This window comes from Trichosurus vulpecula, chromosome 5, assembly GCF_011100635.1.
Source record: "Trichosurus vulpecula isolate mTriVul1 chromosome 5, mTriVul1.pri, whole genome shotgun sequence".
Classification (NCBI taxonomy): Eukaryota; Metazoa; Chordata; class Mammalia; order Diprotodontia; family Phalangeridae; genus Trichosurus; species Trichosurus vulpecula.
Genome location: NC_050577.1, coordinates 182098530 through 182119780, shown reverse-complemented (window position 1 = coordinate 182119780; position 21251 = coordinate 182098530). Strand labels below are relative to the sequence as shown.

At 39.1% G+C, this 21251-nt stretch overlaps 1 protein-coding gene across 1 annotated transcript in view; it reads left to right on the top strand.

The window, feature by feature from the left end:
• The first annotated feature begins 468 nt into the window (after positions 1 to 468).
• The window catches only part of ETNK1 (ethanolamine kinase 1), a 71083-nt gene continuing 50300 nt past the window's right edge, over positions 469 to 21251 (top strand). The window contains exon 1 of the mRNA XM_036758495.1: positions 469 to 920. Coding sequence (XP_036614390.1) covers positions 765 to 920 — 156 coding nt within the window. The 5' untranslated portion in view covers positions 469 to 764. The remainder of the gene's footprint in view (positions 921 to 21251) is intronic.

Here is a 21251-nt window from a genome sequence, read left to right as displayed (position 1 = left end):
GTTATTGTTTTGTTGACTATAGACTAAGAAAATGATGAAGACAATGTCAATTGATGACGATTAAACTTAAGAGTGTGTGTGGCACGTACATTTCTTTTTCAGAGAGCCGACAGTTAAACCATTCACCTGCACATTCCCGGCCTTCAGCTCTGACATTCCAATGGGACACCTCCGGGGGCAAGATCGCGGCTTCTTACCTCTATGGGTTTACAGACCCTTTGCCTAAAAGGGCCTCTAAAGCTAAGGAGCCTCGGCAGCTCCGCCCACAGTCTTGGGCCGCTCCCCCAAGGCGGAAGTCCAACCAAAATGGGGGTTAACGGTAGCGCAGGCACCCACGACCCTGCTCCTGATTACGAGCCTCACCTGGCTCCGGGACCAGATTCAGCCTCAGCCGGGAGCCCGACCGAGGCCTCTGCTTGTGACGTCAGGCGCGTGCCCCACCCCCTCCCGTGACGCAAGAGTCAGGCCAGTCCCGGCATGCACCGGGGCCGCCGGCAGTAGAGCGCAGCGAAGTGGAATTTTCCCTGTGAGCTACCCGCCCCTGCTCGTTCCAGCTGTAGCCGAGACCCTCCCTCCCCCCCATCATTGCCCCCCTCCCCAGCAGGTTCCAACCGCTGCCCTCCGACCGCTCACCCGCCCCCCTCGCGCCCTCGGTCCGCCACCCTCCTCAGCCCAGAGCGTCGCCCGGCTTCAGCCTGTCGGCCCCCGCTGCCCTCGTCGCGGTTGCCGTAGTCGTCGTGGTCGTCTCCGCTGCCGCCTGGGCCATGGCTAACTACATCCACGTTCCCCCCGGGTCCCCGGAGGTCCCGAAGCTGAACGTCACCGTGCAGGAGCAGGAGGAACAGCGCTGCCGGGAGGGGGCCCTAAGCCTCCTTCGACACCTGCGGCCGCACTGGGACCCCCAGGAGGTGACCCTGCAGGTAACGCCCATCCCCCCGGGCGGCGGGGACCCCATCGGGCCCAATCTTCCTGCTCTCCTGTCTCCGGCTGGAGATGACCGAACCGTCTTTGCCTGGTCCCCGGGCCCCGATTACCATCCCCTTGCCATCCTGTCACTCGGGAGATAAACTCCGTGGTTTTTCCTATCCGAGTTGTAATTTTCCCCCTCCCCCCCTCTTAACATCTGGGAAGCGGATTCGCCTGAAGCTCCCCTCCCCCCATGGTTTGTTGTAGAGAAACACAAACTTAACACTTAACTGAAGCAGTCGGATAAATAATACCCGCTCCTCCCCCCCATCCCCGCTACCTCGGAGTTTCCTGTTATTTCTTTCCCTTAGGTTAGTAACCCTACCCCTCCACCCCCCACGGCTCCTTCTCAAATCCGGTTAGGAATAATGCCACGGGATTTAATCCTTTCTACCCATTCCCTCTCGTACCCCTCACCTCCACTTGAGCCCAAGATGCTTCTTGTCCTTCTTTTCTGGCCGGGTGTTACCTGTGTCCCGTTGGAAAGGGGTGTGTACCTACCTCACTTTATGGTAATGCCTAGGTTAGTTAGGTCCTTCTGTAGAGCTCCTCAGATTTTGTTTTATTTTAGTTTGGTGTAAGCTTTCCGAAACGTGTTGTGTCGGTGATGTGGTAGTTTGTTTAGAATGACAATATATGTTGATTTCTCCCTAACCTACTTGACTCTTTTTTTAAAAACTTCATTTTGTAAACCTTGAGGCTATATAAATGTCAGTTCTTGTTCCCCTTGTTAGTAGAAATAGTTTTCTGTATAGAAGCACTAAATTTGGAAAAAGGTTTCTCTAACATGATTTTTCTTTAACCCACGATTTATTTTTAAGTCTTAGGTTTACAAGAATGTTTTCATGGTAAACAAAGATAAATGTTAAAATGTTAATTTTGAAGTTTCAAGAACGTTTGGTATTTTGTACAGTAAAGTCCAACAAATGTAAGAGTAACAGGCGGGGTATATTGAGGAGAGTGGAGTCTCTAGCAGATAGCCGAACCTATCAACGTCTTACAACAAAATACCAGACCAAAAAAAAATTAAGTCTAATAGAGTGTTGAAATTTGCTGGACAAATATCAGAAGCAGCACTCCCACCCCCTTTTGACATTTTGTTAAATAAGCACATTATTTCCTTCTAGTTAAGGAAATTATTTTCATAATTGCAGATGAGCAATCCGTTTGTGTGGGGTGGGGGTTTAACTTGTTAACATAATTTTGGCATCATATGGAAAAAAATAATTGAAATTTTATTCTTCCAGTGTATAACTGTTAACTATCCAGTAAATTCTGGTGCTGGTAATAAGGGAAAGCACCTTAATCATTTCAGTACTGGCTTCGGGGATTGAAAACTCTGGACTGGGATTTGCTTCAATATATGAGGATCATAGAGTCTGTGTATCATAGACGGGCTTTATATCTGAATATAGAAAAATAAAGTAAGCACAGATTAAAATAAAAGCATAGAACATTTTTTGAGACTTCAAAAAAATCAACCAATTTTTCCATCCAGTCCCAGCTACTTCCTAACCAAGAATCCCCTAGTATAATTTCCTCAACAAATGGTTACCTGACCTTTTGAAAATCTCAAGGGGAGGAGAGGGTAGAAGAAATCCATTGCCTTTCCTTAACCCTCCCTATTCCACTTTAGGAGAGAATTACTATTCTAAAGTTTTTTTTTAAGTTTTTTTTTAAATAAACTGAAATCTGTATAGATTTATATGTAAATCTATATTTCTTTTAATATATGAAAGCCTCTCAGGTGCTATACTTGAATGGAGTGATGTGGTTCCTACTAAGGCTTTTAATCTTTCCAGTCCTTTTATGAGGTATTGAGGAAGGACTAGCACCTCTGGTGTGGGAGCTTGCCAAGTGCTTTTCAGGGCTGCTCATCCACGTTTGTTGTCCACCAGTTACCCTACTCTTACTGTGGCTCCTAGAAGCTGTAGCTTTTGCATAGGTCATGCTCAAAGTTGAGGGTAAACTACAGTCCTCATTGGTGAGTTAGGGGAGTATCTGCCCCAAGCATGAGAAGACTTCCTGGGTAGAATGGGCAGATGAGAACAATTTCTTCCAGTGTCCATGAAGGCAGCAGAGCTCGGTCGGACATTAAAGATGCCAAGGTCATCCGCTGGATCTGGGGCCATTGTTGGTTATTTTCGCTTTTGTCCTGCCCCTGAAGTTTGATGACTCCGGGGAAGAATGAAGCTAACAATGTTGTGTATCTCTGGGTCACTTAAATCCAATTCTTGTGCAAGCCAAGATATTATTGGTTCTCTTTGAAAAGGAAGGATGAACAACAATGTATATGTCTCCTTATTTTAGGTATTGAGGAAGGTTAAAAAAAAGTAGATCAGTACCTTGGCTTTGAAGGAGTTTATAGTCTAGTTGGGAAGTATGTAAAGATGTATTCAACTGTAACTAATGCAGATTGGAATTTGTTGACTGTATAAGCAATATAAAAATGTCAGAAATCAAGTTGCAAATGAAGACAAATGCTTGCTACCCTCTTGTTATATAAGAAAGATACCCAGTTTTGTTTTTGAGAATTACCACATCATACACAACTCAGCCCTAACCTTTTTGAATTATGAAGAACATTTTATTTTCTTTTAATTTTATTTTTAGTTTACAACACTCAGTTCCACAAGCATTTGAGTTCCAAATTTTCTCTCTCTCCCTAAACTTGGAAAATAATCTTAAATTCCTCTATGACCAAGCAAAACCTGGATCAAAAAAGCATCAACTTTTCTGTCAACCCAGCTATCATTAATCATCCATTACATTTCTGCAGGTCTGGTCTTGACTACTTTGACTTTCTTCAAGTCAGATCTTAACACAATGCCTGGTATGTAGTAGGGCTTAAGTGCTTACTTATTTTATTTCCTTCTCTAGTACTCTGGGGTTTCTTTAGTGATCTCACTGGGAATCCAGAAATTCTCAAAACAATTAATTTTAATTTCATTTAATTAAAAAAATACATCAAGCACAAAACAAAACATGCCACATGATGGTGCATTTAGGAGGACCAGGCATATTACCAAATCAAAAGTTAGTGTATTGAAATTCCAAAACCCCTGGAAATTGTTTTAGTCCTTTTATTCCTCTCATTTTTGGGGAGCCTCTGACTTGTGAATGAATAAATATAAATAAGTTTTTAAGATTTAATTCATATTCCTATAATATCTCTAATTTATAGGTCATTTGTCTAGAATGTATATATGTGTGTGTATATATATATATATATATATATATACATGTATAAAAAACACAAAATGTATTGTTTTTTTCCCCACCAGCCAACATGTAGATTCCCCTTGTTTTCAGTACTAGGGTTTCTCTGTATGCTATATGTGAATACTGTTGCTGGCCTTTCATCAGTTTGTCATTGTACAAGATCCCAGGAGAGTGACAGTATGCTACTATAAGTATTAAGGCTTAAGTCGTCAAAGACTAGTGGCTGTGGATACCAGCAAGTATAATTATTTTTAGCATGAATATTGACCCTTTTGCACATATAAAAAGATAATGCCAGGACATGATAAAATTTACTATGACTATGACATTTATTATCACAAGATGAACTTATCTTTCATATGCCATTATTTGTTTTGGAAGTACATTAGATTTTATACTGTGGAAGATAATCATTATTTTGCTAGGTAGTTTGAGTACTGTCTAGGGCAGCTAGGTGGTGCAGTGGATAGAGTACTGGGCCTGGAGTTAGTAAGACCCATCTCTATGAGTTCAAATGTGGCCTGAGACACTTAGTAGTTGTGTAACCCTGGACAAGTCATTCAACCCTGTTTGCCTCAGTTCCTTATCTTTAGAGGAGAAGGAAATGGCAAACCATTCCAGGTCATGAAGATTTGGTCACGACTAAACTGAACAACAATAAAATGAATGCTCTATTTCCCTGATTACTATCATTTTATTGTAGTTATTTTAATTTTATGATTAAGCCCAACACTACTACTTGTAAAAGCCAGTAGCTAATCTCCCAAGATGAAAATTGGTCCTAAATTTAATGGAGTCCCTTGACTATCAGTCTGCCTTTTTTGCCTTAGGTATTTGCTACTGATTTTAACTTCTCTGTAACTTGTTGTCTTAGTTGCCTGGGGTCATGAGAAGTGACTTGTCATTAGTAACACTGCTGTTAGTAGTATGTGTCAGCTATGGGACTTGAATTTATGGTAGGTCTTCCTAACTCAAAGACTCCATTTCACCAAGTTGCTTAATGTCACTTTGGTGGCATTGTGTTGCCTGTTGGGTGAGCATGAACATTGTTGCTGTGGAGCTAACTTTCCTTTAAGGCTGTTTCAGAACCAATTAAGAGTTAGATGAAATTTATCTAAGTAAACATACTAGTGAATTTAGAAAACACTCAAAATAATTTTTCCAGTTAAAAGCTAAAATAGAAATTCTGAAAAATATAAAAAAATTGAAAGCAAATAATAATAATAATAAAAAATAAGACTAGGAACTGTTTTTTTTTAAACAAAACAATAAAATAGACCATTAGCAAATTTGATTTTAAAAAAGAGGAAAAGTAGATTATCAGTATCAAAAATGAAAAAAATTCATGGTAAATAAGAAATTATTAGAAGTTATTTTAACCAACTATATGCCAATAAAACCAACTTAAATGAAATGGTGGATGAATGTTTTTAAAAGTATAAAATGCCCAGATTAACAGAACAAAAAAAAAGAATTTAAACCACCTAATCTCATAAATTCTTTTGTAGTCATTTTCATGGGTCTATATTTTTCCCAGTACAGTTAATCATTCAAGAAATATTTTTTGAAACGTAGTTGCATATCTTTTGATATAATTCACTTTATTAGACCAAGATAGAGAAACAATATCCTTTGGTCATACATTCCTAGTTTATTATCAATTATACTATACCTTGATGCCTTTTTTTTTTAGAAGAGGCAGTGTGATACAGTGCCAAGAGCCCTGTACCCAGGTTCAAGTTTTTGCTCTGACACTTAAAAGCTTTGTGCCTGCATAGCTTAATATCTTTGATTCTCACTTGGTAAAATGGATATAAAGGTACTTAGTCTTCCTGTCTTGAAAAGTTGTTAGGAGGCAACAACTTTATAAACTTTAAAATTCAATATTAATATGATTTGTGATTTAAAAGATAAAATCATTTTTAAAGCATTCAAGTTCCTGAAAATTTGCATGCAAATTAAATTTTTGTAAGCAGGGATAGTATTTTGATTGTGGTAGGAGTTTGAGATTTAAAGGAACATTGGCCAAATCCTAAATAAATGTGACCTGGGCATACCTCTGTATTTAGGTACATTTGGGTATGTGGTGTTGAATTGACAGAGAAAGGTCTTTCTTTCCTTTTCCTATTTTTTGATTTCGTCTTTGTCTCTTAGATTGATAAAGATTTGGGAAAGTTTTGGTATTTAAGGTCATATTGGAAATCATAAGATATCTCTGTAATTTGCTGGAGAGGATTTGTATATATTTATGAGATATTAACTGGAGTGGCTGTTGAATGTGAAGAATCTTTGTGGGGGGGGGGTCAGTAATGTCTGTCTCAGGTTCAAAAGGTGTCTTTGAAGTAAATATGTATGGTTTTTATATGTCTGTTACCTCTACACAGACACATGTAAATAGTATCAATTAATAAACATTTATGCTAGGCACTGTGCTAGACACTGGAGTTGTAGAAAGATTCGAAAGACAGTTCCTGCCCTCAAGAAACTTATAATCTAAGGTTGAAGAGGAGAGATCACATGCAAAGAAACATAGAAAATAAGCTATGAAAATAATTAACAGAGGCAAGACACTAGAAGTTAGAGGGGGTGGGGAAAGCTTCCAGTAAAAGACGAGATTTTATTTGGGACTTCAAAGGGAGCCAGGGAAGTCAGTAGGCAGAATGTAGGAGAAAGAGCATTCTACACATGGGGACCAGGGTGAGAAAATGCCCAGAGCAGAGAGATGGGAGCATCTTGTTTGTCGAGTAACAAGGAGGTCAGTGTCATTGGATCCAAGAGTGAATGTTGGTGAGTAGGTATAAAAGGACTGGAAAGGGAGGTGGGAGCTAGTTTATAAAAGACTTTAAAGGCTAAACAGAGTATTTTATAGTAGATCCTAGAGGTAATTGGAGTTCGTTGAGTAAACATGACTTGGTTAGAGCTTTGCTTGAGGAAAATTACTTTAGTGGCTGAATGGAGGCTGGCTTGGAGTGGAGGAAGATTTGAGGCAGATAGACTCACCATTAGGGCTCCTATAGTAGTCCAGCTTTGAGGTAATTAAGACCTGAACTAGAGTAGAGTCAGTGTCAGGAGAGAAGGAATCATAAAAATGTAATATGTTGCAAAAGTGAAATCAAAATGCTAGGTCTTTGTGGTTTTTATTAATGGTTAGATTAATTACTAAGCGAAGATTATATCTTAAGTAACAACTATTGGAGAAAGTAAGTCACCCTGCCAAGGAATACAATATTGTTGAAGTTGGAGAAGGGCTTATAGTTATTTGATAGGAACAGGGGATAAGAAGTCTGAAGTCTTTTATTCATTGGTTTTGTTTCTTCCTGTATTACTGAATTGATTGGTAACTATGGAGATACTATTTGCCTGTAGAGAATTGTTAACTGAAATGCCAGTGTGAGCCATTAATTTATGTACACCATAGTGAAAGCTTTAAAAGTGGTATTTGCTTTAATGAGTAAGGAGGCAATGTGGTATGTAGCAGAAAGAACTTTGGACTAAGGAGGCTTGGGTGATAGGCCTATTTCAGCTACCAACTAGCCGTGTGACTTTCATTAAGTTAAATTCTTAATTGTGAAAGCTGGATAATCTCCAAGATCCCTTCTAGGTTTAAAATTTGATGCTAAAATGATCAAATAGCAACTTTAGTTTTTTGATAAATCAGTGATTCTTCAGTGTATTCTCACATGACCCATCCTTATGCCCCACAGTAATGGCGTTTTGTTGACAAGGTTAGAAGAGGTAACATTTGATAACCCAAGGACTCATAATCACATGCTTGATAGTAAAACATAGAAAACATGACAGAAACCTAGCAAAAGAAGTATCTAGAACTAAAATTTTACTTGAAACTGAACTTTCCCAATGATGTCATCACCACTCTAGAAGGAAGCACAAAATACTTTAATGAGTCTACTTAAATTACCAGGAGATTACTCTTCCTTTAAAAAATACATCCATGATCTCAGTGATGCTGGTACTTCTTTGAGTAGTACCAGGTAGTAGCTCATCTGGGAATTCTCATTGTGTTTCTTATCTGTTGAGGTATTTTCAGTCGTGTCCAATTGTACCAGTTAGTAAAAAGGAAATCCAATAAATGCTGGTTTCATTTAACTTTCTGAGCACAGGGGGAAAAAAAACTAGCGAATAAATAATGGCTATTGTCCAGACTTTGTTGTTGTTGTCCTTCAGTCATTTCAGTCATGTCTGACTCTCCATGACCCCATTTATGATTTACTTGGCAGATATACTGAAGTGGTTTGCCATTTTCTTCTCCAGCTCATTTTACAGATGAGGAAACTGAAGCAAACAGGGTCAAGTGACTTGCCCAACGTCACATAGCTAGTAAGTGTCTTACTGACTCCAGGCCAGGAACTCTATCCACTGTGTCACCAAATTTGTCTTGTCCATGTCCTCCCATAAATCCTCCACGGGGAATCCATTCAGTATGGTAGGGGCATTTATTGAGATCTCTTGACATTGTACAAATGCCAGGGAAATTAGTGTAGACCAGGAGTGGGGAACCTGCAGCCTCAAGGCCACAGGTGGCTCTTTAGGTCCTCGAGTACAGACATTTGACTGAATCCAAGCTTCTTTTTATTAAAGAGATCTGTTTTGTCAAGTTTGGATTCAGTCAAAGGGCCACATTTGAGGACCTGGAGGGTCACTTGTGGCCTCGAGGTTGCAGGTTCCCCACCCCTGGTGTGGACTGTCCATTTAAACTTGCACCCACTGTGATTAACACGTCTTTTTCTGGTCACATATTTCTTTGATTGTATCTTTGATGCTTCTCCCACAAGTTCTTCATTGTTAATACTTATAGCCTACTTGTGTCTGTTGTACACTTCTCCATTGCCCTTTGGATGACTTTCAAACAGAATCCTTCCAGTACTGTGGAACAATTTTGATATTAAAAAAGATGGATCTTAGTTTCAGGGAAAACGTGTGTTTTCTTAGAAGTGTTGCCCAGTTTCCTAAAAGAAGTTATGCTCACTCTCTTCTTTATTCACTTTTGGGTTCATTTCATTGTCCATCCATGGGGTTTGTCTGAGATGTATGTATAGATGGACCAGCACTGTGGGTTGTTGTTACACGCTGTGTCTGGACAACAGGGCGGCTAGATTGTGCAGTGGATGGAGTGCTGGACCTGAAGTCAGGAAGACTTAATAGCCTGGGCAATTCACTCAAACCTTGTTTGCCTCAGTTTCCTCATCTGTAAAAGGATCTGGAGAAGAAAATGGCAACGTGCTCTAGTATCTTTGCCAAGAAAACCCCAAATGGGGTTATGGAAAGTGAGACATGACTGAAATGAATGAAGGACAACAACAACAAAGTCTGGACAGCAGGCATTATTTATTCACTACTTTTTTCCCCCTGTGCTCAGATAGAAAGTTAAATGAAACCAGCATTTATTGGATTTTTACTATTTGGTCACCACACCTGAACAAAAATTTGTGCTTTTACCATCACCAGCAAGTTTTCATCTTTTGTGTGAAGATCTTCAGTGAGATGAAGTCTATTATTTTCTGTGTACCAGAAGGGAAAAAAGAGATGAAGAAATGTCTTTGTTGATGAAGCTAATTACTCTTACCAGAAATTAGTATCTCAAGAGTTGGAAAGGACCTGAAGAGGGAATCCCCTCTATAATCTACTAGATATACTGTTGTTCAACCTTTTACTTGAAGACTAATAAGGGTGAACTTATAAGTTTATTAAAATAAGTTTTATTAGTGATTTCTATTTTTTTCATCATCTCAGTTATCCCAAGTATTCCTCTCCATCCTACGTGTGTGTATGTATGTATTTAGGGAGAAAAAAATCTTGTTACTGATCAGTATGTTGAAAAAGGCTGAAAACATGGAGGTTATAACACCTGTGAACGTGAACTTCCTGCCTCCAGGAAGAAGGGAGTTGGGTGCTGTCCTCTCATCTTTGCATTCCAGTCTTGCTTGATCTTTGCAATTTTTTTACATTCACTTTTGATGGGGTTACTTCACTGTACATCAATTAGTTCATATAGATCTTTCTTTTTTTAAAGATTTTTTTAAAATATATTTTTTTTTTATTTTTAGAGTACCACACTCAATTCCACAAGTTTTTGAGTTTTAAATTTTCTTCCTCTCCATTCCCTCCCCACTTCTCCCAAGACAGCCTGGGGGTTCTTCAGGTATTTGTTCTAGATTTTCCCTTTTGTTTATCTTTCTGTTAGACTTATTCAATGAGTGATTTGAGTATCTTGTTGGTATTGTGTTGTTATCTATGTCTTGTAGCTCAGTTAATGTTTCCTTTATAAATTTATATATATGTAGTTTGCTTGTTTTTCCCTTTTTATTTTTTGAATATTTGTTTTTGCTTTATCATAGAATATTATTGCAATTCCTGCTTTTTTGTGTTCATTTGATGCATAGTAAATTTTTTTCATCATCTCAGTTTCTTTTCTTACCTTCTTCCTACTGTTTCTTTCTCTTAACTCTTAAAAAGTATTCAAAGATTAGTTTTAATAATTATCATCTTCATTATCCTCTATCCTAGTCAGAAAAAATCTTACCTTTTTTCAATTTTCATGAAACTTTACTCCATTTCTTACATTTTCTCTTTGTCTTATACTTACTTGTCTATCTTATCTCCCTTATTATATCTGCATATTCTATAAGGACTAGGACATTTGTGTCAGCCTCTGACTACTAAAAGTGGTGGGTTATACACATGATATGATTTTGTTTGTTGAATGAATGAATTGCTTATGTAAATAGATTGATACTCTTCAGATTTCATCTTGGAATTAAATTCCCTTCAAATTACTTTCATCTTCCATTCTTCTCCATCATGAACTTTTGGTTTTTTTTTCAAGGCAGTTTCCTTGCTATATGTGAAACAGGCTTATCCTTTCCTCAAGTTTGTATGGTTTTTTCCCCTTGTTGGGAAATGTCTTTTCCTTTCTCTCAGCCTATCCAAATTTTCATACTTAAAGCCCAATTTAAGTCCAAGTTTCTCTATAAAGTTTCTGTATTATTTTGGCCCATTTTGATATATAACCTATTGTTTCTCACATACATTTAGGAGACTCCAAAGAGGTATAGTAGAAAGAGTACTGGATTGGAAATTAGGGGACCTTCAGCCTGTTCACATCCCTAACTGTGTTGTTTTTTTTTTTAGCCAAAGAAAAACAAAATTTTTTAAAAATTCGATAATGAGTAGACTCTCCGGGAGACTGAGCATTTATGATGCTAATGCCAGCAGGCCAGATTGAATCTGAGCGCCTTTGTGGAGGCAAGATGAGATTTATATACAGAAAAAATTTGGGGGAGGGATCTATGGGTAGTCAAGTAGTCTGGGGTGACTAGAGGAAGGGTTTAGGGAGGGTCTTGAGGAGGAGTCTAAGGAGGATCTTGATGGGACTGGGGTGAGTAGAGGTCAGGCTCCAGGAACCAAGAGAATGGGATTTTGATGGGATCAAGGGTGGAAGAAGCCAGAGGCAATCTGGAGGTAACCTGAGGTTTGGGCCTAGAGATAATGGAAGGCTTATGGCCTCAGGCAAAGGCTAGATCTAGTGGGAAGATTGAAGGGAGAGTTCAAGGGAACTCCCAGAGTCTAAAACCCATCATTTCCCCCCCTCAAACAAATGAGAACCAAATTCCTTTGGGGCAAGCTTCTGAAACTGCTTCCTGCTGGCAAGGAGTGTATCTCTGTCCCTGCCTTGCTGGGTCCTGTTCTGGGAGTACATAGTTTGAGCTGTTATCTGGAAGTTGATGGCTTGGACTCTGGAGGAGACAAACCTGGCAAGGAGGTTAAGCAAACAAAGACCAAATAGGCACAAAAGGAATATAGAGAAAGGACAATTTCCCTGGAGGGAATTAAAGATGATTATGGCAAGGCCAAAACATAAAAGGAAAAGGGCATGTGTGATAGAAGAATTTTTTGCTGTCAGATATCCCCTTTCTTTCCACATTGCTCCATGGGCATGTAGAACATGGAAAGCATATTTTGAGTCGATAAAAACTTTTACTCTTCTATTTTCCCATAGCTCTACAGCTCTACTGGTGGTTGCTATTAACCCTGCCTTATGGGCAGGGATCCCAGGGGGGCAGGGATTTGACCTCTATGTTGTGGTGGAGAATGACTATTACATACCTAACTTGCCTAACCACTTGTTCTATGTACCGCATTGCTTCGGGGTTCAGGAATGTATAACACACTCGAAGAATTAGGTGTTGAGGACTGTATAACATGCTCGAAGAATTAGTTCAGGGGTATCTAAGAGCACGATTTGATATTTGGTGAGCCTGTGGCTAGCTAGCCACTGGAGGCTCTCTGCTTCTAGGGTGCTGTGAACTTGATGGGGAGTCAAAACTTCTAGGGGCCGGTCAGCTAGAAGTTTAGAGGCTTCCTCAATTAGAGTGGCTATAGCATCCATGGAGTCTAATTGTTTTTTTTTAATTAGATTTTTTATTTTTTGTTTACAGCATTTAGTTTTACATGTTCTTGAGTTTCAAATTTTCTTCCCTTCTCTCATCTCCCTTCTCTCCTCCCCACCAAGACGGCATGCAGTCCAATATAGATTCTACATAAACCTTCGCATTAAACTTATTTAAGCAGTCAAGTTGCAAAGAAGATTTATGACCAGTGGAATGAATCATGAGAGAGAAGAAGCAAAACCAAAAAACAAAAAAAGAGAGCAAATAGTTTGCCTCTATCTGCATTTAGATTGCACAGTTCTTTCTCTGGATGTAGCTAGCATTTTCCATGAGTCCTTTGGAGCTGTCGTTGAGCCTTGTATTGCTGAGGGAGCCAAGTCTATCAAAGTTAGTCATCACAGAATCAATATGTCTGTGGTTGTGTACGATGTTCTCCTGATTCTGCTCCTCTCACTCAGCATCAGATCATGTAGGTTTTTCCAGGTTATTATGAAGTCCATATCTTCCCTATTTCTTATAGCACAATAGCATTCCATTACATTCATATACTACAACTTGTTCAACCATTCCCCAGTTGACGGGCATCCCCTTGATTTCCAATTCTTTGCCACCACAACAAGAGCAGCTATAAATATTTTTGTACATACAGGTCCCTTTCCCACTTGTGTGATCTCTTTGGGATATAGCCCTACGAGTGGTATTGCTGGGTCCAAGAGTGTGAACATTTTTATAGCCCTTTGGGTATAGTTCCAAATTGCTCTCCAAGATCACTGGATCAGTTCACTGCTCCACCAACAATGTAATAGTGTTCCAGTTTTCCCACACCCTCTCCAGCATTTATCATTTTCCTGTTTTGTCATGTTAGCTAATCTGACAGGAGAGATGTGGTACCTAAGAGTTGTTTTGATTTGCATTTCTCTAATCAATAGTGATTTAGAGCATTTTTTCATGTGCCTATCGATATCTTTAATTTCTTCCTTTGAAAAGTGCCTGTTCGTATCCTTTGACCATTTCTCAATTGGGGAATGACTTGTATTCCTATAAATTTGGCTCAGTTCCCTGTATATTTTAGATATGAGGCCTTTATCAGAGACATTGGTTATAAAGATTTTCTTCCAATTTTCTGCTTCCCTCCTAATTTTTGTTGCATTGACTTTGTTTATACAAAAACTTTTCAGTTTAGCATAATCAAAATTATCCATTTTGCATTTTATAATGCTCTCTATCTCTTGTTGGGTTGTGAATTCTTCCCTTTCCCATAAATCTTACAGGTAAACTATTCCTTGCTCTCCCAAATTCCTTATGGTATCAGCCTTTATTCCTAAATCACCTACCCGTTTTGACTTTATTTTGGTATGTGGTGTAAATATGGGTCTATGCCCAGTTTCTGCCGTACTATTTTCCAATTTTCCCAGCAGTTTTTATGAAATAGTGAATTCTTAACTCAGAAGCTGGATTCTTTGGGTTTATCTAAGATTAGATTGCTGTAGTTGGTGACTTCTGCATCTTGTATACCTAACCCATTCCACTGATCTACCACTCTGTTTCTTAGCCAGTAACAGGTAATTTTGAGGACTGCTGCTTTATAGTACAGTTTGATATGTGGTATGGCTAGGCCACCTTCCCTAGCATTTCTTTTCATTTGTTTTTCCAGATGAAGTTTGTTATTACTTTATCCAGCTCTGTAAAATAATTTTGTGGTAGTTTGATTGGTATGGCACTGAATAAGTAAATTAATTTAGGTAAAATTGTCATTTTTATTATATTAGCTCGGCCTAACCACGAGCAACTGATGTGATTCCATTTAATTAGATCTGACTTTATTTGTGTGAGAATTGTTTTGTAATTGTGTTCATATAGGCCCTGGGTTTGTCTTGGCAGGTAGACTCCCAAATATTTTATATTGTCTACAGTAACTTTAAATGGAATTTCTCTATTGGGCTTGGTTAGTAATGTATAGGAATGCTGAGGATTTATGTGAGTTTGTTTTATATCCTGCAACTTTGCTAAAGTTGTTTATTATTTCAAGTAGTTTTTTACTTGAATCTCTAGGATTCTCTAAATAAATCATCATATCTGCAAAAAGTGATAATTTAGTTTCTTCTTTGCCTCTTCTTTTTCTTAATGCTAAAGCTAGCATTTCTAGTACCAAATTGAATAATAGGGGTGATAATGGACATCCTTGTTTCACTCCAGATCTTATTGGGAATGCATCTAGCTTATCCCCATTACATATAATGCTTGCTGATGGTTTTAGGTAGATGCTATTTATAATTTTAAGGAAGACTTCATTTATTCCTGTGCTTTCTAGTTTTTTAATAGGAATGGGCGTTGTACTTTGTCAGAAGCTTTTTCTGCATCTACTGAGATAATCATGTGGTTTCTACTAGTTTTGTTAATGATATGATCAATTATGCTGATAGTTTTCCTAATATTGAACCAGCCAGCAAGTCCATGTTTAATAGATACCTAATTAGGCAGCTGCTAAACAGCGTTCCCTGTTCTGATTTTTGTGACCCAAGAAGAACAGAATTCACTCCACCTGGTTGTGTTTCTCTAATGTTATAGAGCCTCTTTTTAGTCAACTGTTCATTCACTAAAGAAAGCCTTTACACTTAGCCATACCAGATCTTAAATTGTATTATAAAGCAGCAATCATCAAAACTACTTGATACTGGCTAAGAAATAGAGTGGTGGATCAGGAGAATAGGTTAGGTACACAAGACACTGTAGTCAATGACTATAGTACTCTGTTATTTGATAAAACCAAAGAATCCAGCTTCTGGGAATAAAAACACAGTATTTGACAAAGACTGCTGGGAAAACTGGAAAACAGTATGGCAGAAACTAGGCATAAACCAACATCTTACACTATATAGCAAGATAAAGTCCAAATGGGTACATGATTTAGATATAAAGACTGTTATAAGCAAATTACGAGAACAAGGAATAGTTTACCTGTCAGATTTATGGAGGATGGAGGAATTTATAACCAAACAAGAGAGGAAATAGAGAACATTATGAAATGCAAAATGGATAATTTTGATTAATTACATTGAAAAGTCTTTGTACAAACAAAGCCAATGAACCAAGATTAGGAGAGAAGCAGAAAGTTGGGAAAGAATTTTTATAATCAGTGTCTCTGATAAAGGCCTTGTTTCTAAAATATGCAGAGAACCGAGTCACATTTATAAGAATACAAGTCATTCCCCAATGGAGAAATGGTCAAAGGATATAAACAGGCAGTTTTTCAGAGGAAGAAATTAAAGATATCTATAGTCATATGAAAAAATGCTCTAAATCACTGTTAATTAAGAAAAAGGCAAATCAAAACAACTCTTAGGTACCACATGTCACCTGTCAGATTGACTAACGTGACAAAACAGGAAAATCATAAATGCTAGGGAGGATTGGGAAAATTGGAACACTAGGTATTTTGACACTGTCGTCCTCTTCCGAGTTTGTGTTTTGATCTTGCCTGTGGCTGTAGTAGCCTTCTGTGGTGAAGGCTTTGTTGTTGTTTTTGCTCTTCTTCCAGCTCATTTCATGACTATTAAAATTGAGCTCTGCTCCTGGGGTAAAGGAGGCACTGTCCCACACTTCTTGCTCCAGGGGTCAGGGTCACTGACTTGCCGTTCTGGGGCCTCTGTAGTTGGCAACTCACCTATTGCATATGAAGATACAGGACTGGTAGTTTGCCTGTTATATGATGGGAATCTGAGTCCGACTGCTCAACAGTTTTGCTGGTTACTCACTTGTGTTGGAGCTAACGGCCTCACAACTGACTTGCTGTGCCACTGGCCTGCTGAGCCAAGACTGAGGGGCCTTAGTTGCTGATCCATGCTGGGGCTGGAAGCCTCCCTCTGGCTTACCTGGAAACCACCTGCACTGGGCTGTGCTCACCTTTTCATACCAGTGAAAAAGACCTTTCCTGCAGTCCTTCTAAGTTCTTTTGGGCTGGAAAATGCCTTTTGTGGATTGTGTCACTCTAGAATTTCTTAAAAATGTTTTGAGGGAAATTGGGGAGAGCTCACGCAACTTTCCTTCCTTTTCTCTGCCACCTTCGCTCTGCCTCATCATAGTTAATTTCCTATTCTCAGGTTTTGTTGTTGTTGTTGTAATCTTTCCTTCCAGGCACTATGACCAGGGTCCCCACTCCTGCTAGTGCTCTTCTTGCCCCGGAGCTCTATTCTGGTCCTAGAGCAAGAAAAGAGTCCCAGGTAATCACCTTCTGACCATTTGTCTGATCCATTTACTATCTGTGGGCTGAGAACTGTGAAAGATGCCTCAGCTGTTCTCAGTCCAGTTGCTTCCAAGGAGAGCTGTTGCCTTGCCCAGAATGGCCTCCAATAATTCAGCGATGCTAGACTGTGCCTTACTGTCACCCCAGTAATAGATCATAACTTAACAGGACACTAAATCATCCAATACTAAAGAGTGAGTGGATCAAACAACAAATCATAGAAACAATCAGTGATATCATCAAAGAGAATGACAATAATGAGACAACTTACCAAAATTTATGGGATGTGGCCAAAGCAGTACTTAGGGGAAATTTTATATCTCTGAATGTTTACATAAATAAAAGAGAGAAAGATAAGATTAATAAATTGAGCGCGCAACTAAAAAGGCAAGAAAAAGAACAAATTAAAAACCCCCAATTAAACAGCAAATTAAAAGCTGAAAATCAAAGGAGGGATTGATAAAAAGTAAGAAAGTTATTAAAGCAATAAAACTAAGAGCTAATTTGATGAAAAAACAAATCTTTGGTTAATTAGATTTTTTTTTTTTAAAAAGAAGAAAACAAAATTACAGAATTAGAGAGAAAAGGGCGGGGGGGGGGGACAGAGCAAAGATCAAGGTGTGAAAACAGGGATATGCCTAAGATCTCTCTGAAACCCCTCCAAATACCTGTAAAGAATGACTCTAAACAAATTCTAAAGCAGCAGAACAAACAAAAAGCAAGAGTGAAACAAATTTCCAGCCCAAGACAACCTGTAAGGTTTATGGGAAAAGTCTGTTGCAACAGGCTGAGAGAGAAGCATAGACCAGCAGAGGCTGCACCTCCGCAGACTGGGCCCCAGGAAACCCAGAATTGGCCAGGGGGGACTGAATTGCTAGCAGCTGTGGAATTTTCCAGACTTCTCAACCAACGAAAGCAAAAGATAACTTAGAAGGTCAGTGGGAAAGGTCTGTCAGGCCTGGCTGAGAGAGGAGCACAAACCAGCCCTCACCCCAGCGTGGTTCTGGGGTGGTGGCAGCAGTGACAGCAGCAGAAGCTGCTTCCAGAGTTCTCAATCCACAGACAGTAAGAGGATAAAATGACTGATCAGAAGGAGATTACAGGGATCTTTTTGCTGGCACAGAGGCAGGATTATGTTGGTTTGCCCATACTTAGATCTGGGTGGCAGTCCTGGGGCAAGGAGGAGCACTGGCACAGCAGAGCTTGTGAAGGCGGCAGGGAAGAGGGAACCCCCCTCACAGTTCCAGGGCAGAAAGGAGTGCTTGTGGTCATTCACAGACCAGAGCACAGGCCAGGAGAGGAGTAAACATCTCTCCTTAGATCATACCACCTTGGAAGAACTGAAAACTTACAGGTCCCTAGAAGTATCTCTGAAAACAGCTGCACAAAAGCACCGAAGCTTGGGACAGTACACATTCCACACTACAAACAGCCTTATCTTAACAAAAAGTTAAAAAGTCAAGTAATGGACTGGGAAAATGAGCATACGGAAGGAAAAAAGTCAGGCTATAGAATCTTTCTTTGGTAACAAAGAACAAAACAACATTCAGAAGAAGACAAGAAAGTCAAAGCTCCTACATCCAAAGCCTTCAAGAAAAATAGGAATTGGTCTCAGTCCATGGAAGAGCTCAAGAAGGATTTGGAAAATCAAGTAAGAGAAGTAGGAGAAAAATTGGAAAGAGAAATGATAGTGATGCAAGAAAATCATGAAAAATGAGTCAACAGCTTGCTAAAGGATACCTTTGCCCCACAAAAACTGAACCTTACTGTTATCAGATTTGGCTTAAAGAGGGAATAATATACACACTCAGTTGGGTATGGAAATCTATCTTACACTAGAGGAATGTAAGGGGCAAGGGAATAAGGGGGGTAGTGATAGGAGAGCAGATTGGGGGAGAGAGTGATCAGAAGCAAACATTTTTGAGGATGTACAGGGTGAAAGGAAACAACACAATTATTACAGAAGTGTTTTGCATGACTACACAAGTATAACCTAATTGCTTACCTTCTCAATGAAGGGGCATGGGGAGGGAAGAAGGGAGAGAATTTGGAACTCCAGAGTTTTAAAAACAAATGTTAAAAATTGTTTTTACATGTAACAGGGAAATAAGATACATAGGCAATGGGACATAGAAATCTTTCTTACCCTACAGGAAAATAGAAGGGGAAGGGGATGAGAGAAGGGGGGATGCTAGAAGGGAGGGCAGCTTGGGGGAAGGGGTAATCAGAAGCAAAATACCTTTGAGTTGGGACAAGGTGAAAGGAGAGAGGAAATAGAATAAACAGGTTTAGGAGGAATAGGATGGAGGGAAATACAGTTAGCAATAGTAACTGTGAAAAGAATGTTTTGAATCAAGTTTCTCTGATAAAGACCTAATTTCTTTTTTTTTAAAATTCGATATTTTTAAATTTTCAGCATTGATTTCCACAAGATTTTGAGTTACAGATTTCCTTCCCATTTCTACCCTCCCCCCCACTCCAAGATGGCATATATTCTGATTGCCTTGTTCCGCAGTCAGCCCTCCCTTCTATCACCCCTCTTCCCCTCCCCCCATCCCTTTTCCCCTTACTTTCTTGTAGGACAAGATAGATTTCTATGCCCCATTGCCTGTATATCTTATTTCCCTGTTGCATGCAAAAACAACCTTTTTTTTCTTTTTTGAGCATCTGCTTTTAAAACCCTGAGTTCCAGTTTCTCTCCCCTCCTCCTTCCCCACCCACTGTCCCTAAGAAGGCAAGAAATTCAACACAGGCCACATATTTATCATTATGCAAAACACTCCCATAAATAGTCATGTTGTGAAAGACTAACTGTATTTCCCTCCCTTCTATCCTGTCCCCCTTTATTCAGATTTCTCCCTTGACGCTGTCCCTTTTCAAAAGTGTTTGCTTTTGATTACTTCTTCTTCCCCCATCTGCCCTCCCTTCTATTGTCCCCCATTTTTATCCCCTTCCCCTACTTTCATGTGGGGTAAGATATCCAATTGAGTGTGTATGTTATTCCCTCCTCAGGTCAAATCTGATGAGAGCAGGATTCACTCATTCCCCCTCACCTGCCCCCTCTTCCCTTCCAACAGAACAGATTTTTCTTGCCACTTTTATGCGAGATAATTTACCCCATTCTATCTCTCCCTTTCTCCGTCTCTCAGTATATTCCTTTCTCATCCCTTAATTTGATTTCATTTTTTTTAGATATCATCTCTTCATATTCAACTCACCGTGTGCCCTCTGTCCATATATATATACACACATATATATATATACACATACACACATATATATACATACATATATACATACGTATACACACACACACATATATTCCCTTCAGCTGCCCTAATACTGAGGTCTCATGAATTACACACATCATCTTTCCCTGTAGGAATGTAAACAAAACAGTTCAACTTTAGTAAGTCCCTTATGATTTCTCTTTCTTGTTTACCTTTTCATGCTTCTCTTGATTCTTGTGTTTGAAAGTCAGATTTTCTGTTCAGTTCTGGTCTTTTCACTGAGAAAGCTTGAAAGTCCTCTATTTTATTGAAAGCCCGTATTTTGCCTTGGAGCATGATACTCAGTTTTGCTGGGTAGGTGATTCTTGGTTTTAATCCTATCTCCATTGAGCTCAGGAATATCATATTCCAAGCCCTTCAGTCCCTTAATGTAGAAGCTGCTAGATCTTGGGTTATTCTGATTGTGTTTCCACAATACTCAGATTGTTTGTTTCTGGCTGCTTGCAGTATTTTCTCCTTGATCTGGGAGCTCTGGAATTTGGCGACAATATTCCTAGGAGTTTTCTTTTTGGGGTTTTTATCAGGAGGCAACCAATGGGTTCTTTCAATTTCTGTTTTACCCTCTGGTTCTAGAATATCAGGTCAGTTTTTCTTGATAATTTCTTGAAAGATGATATCTAGGCTCTTTTTTTGATCATGGCTTTCAGGTAGTCCAATAATTTTTAAATTCTCTCTCCTGGATCTGTTCTTCAGGTCAGTGGTTTTTCCAATGAGATATTTCACATTGTCTTCCATTTTTTCATTCCTTCAGTTCTGTTTTATAATATCTTGATTGTAAAGTTGATTTCAAACCTGTTATGATCTTTGGGCTTGATGAGTGAAAGTATTGTCATGTACCCCTTTGACAGTCTGGTTTGAAGCCTTTTGGACTCTTTCTCAAGTAATATTTTTAAATGTATAAAATAAAATACATGGGAATATAAAGAAACCAATTATATTGGAATATTTGATTTAGGTGGTCACAGCCTTGCTGCTATCTTTCTTGCTTGTCCACCCTACTGATGCTCTTGTCTTCCTGCTACCTCCCTTTTTGGTTCTGGAATCTGAATCAAGTCTATGCATATCATCTGAGGGTGGCTCAACCCATGCACTGTCCTTGTGACTTCCCAAACTATTCCCTTC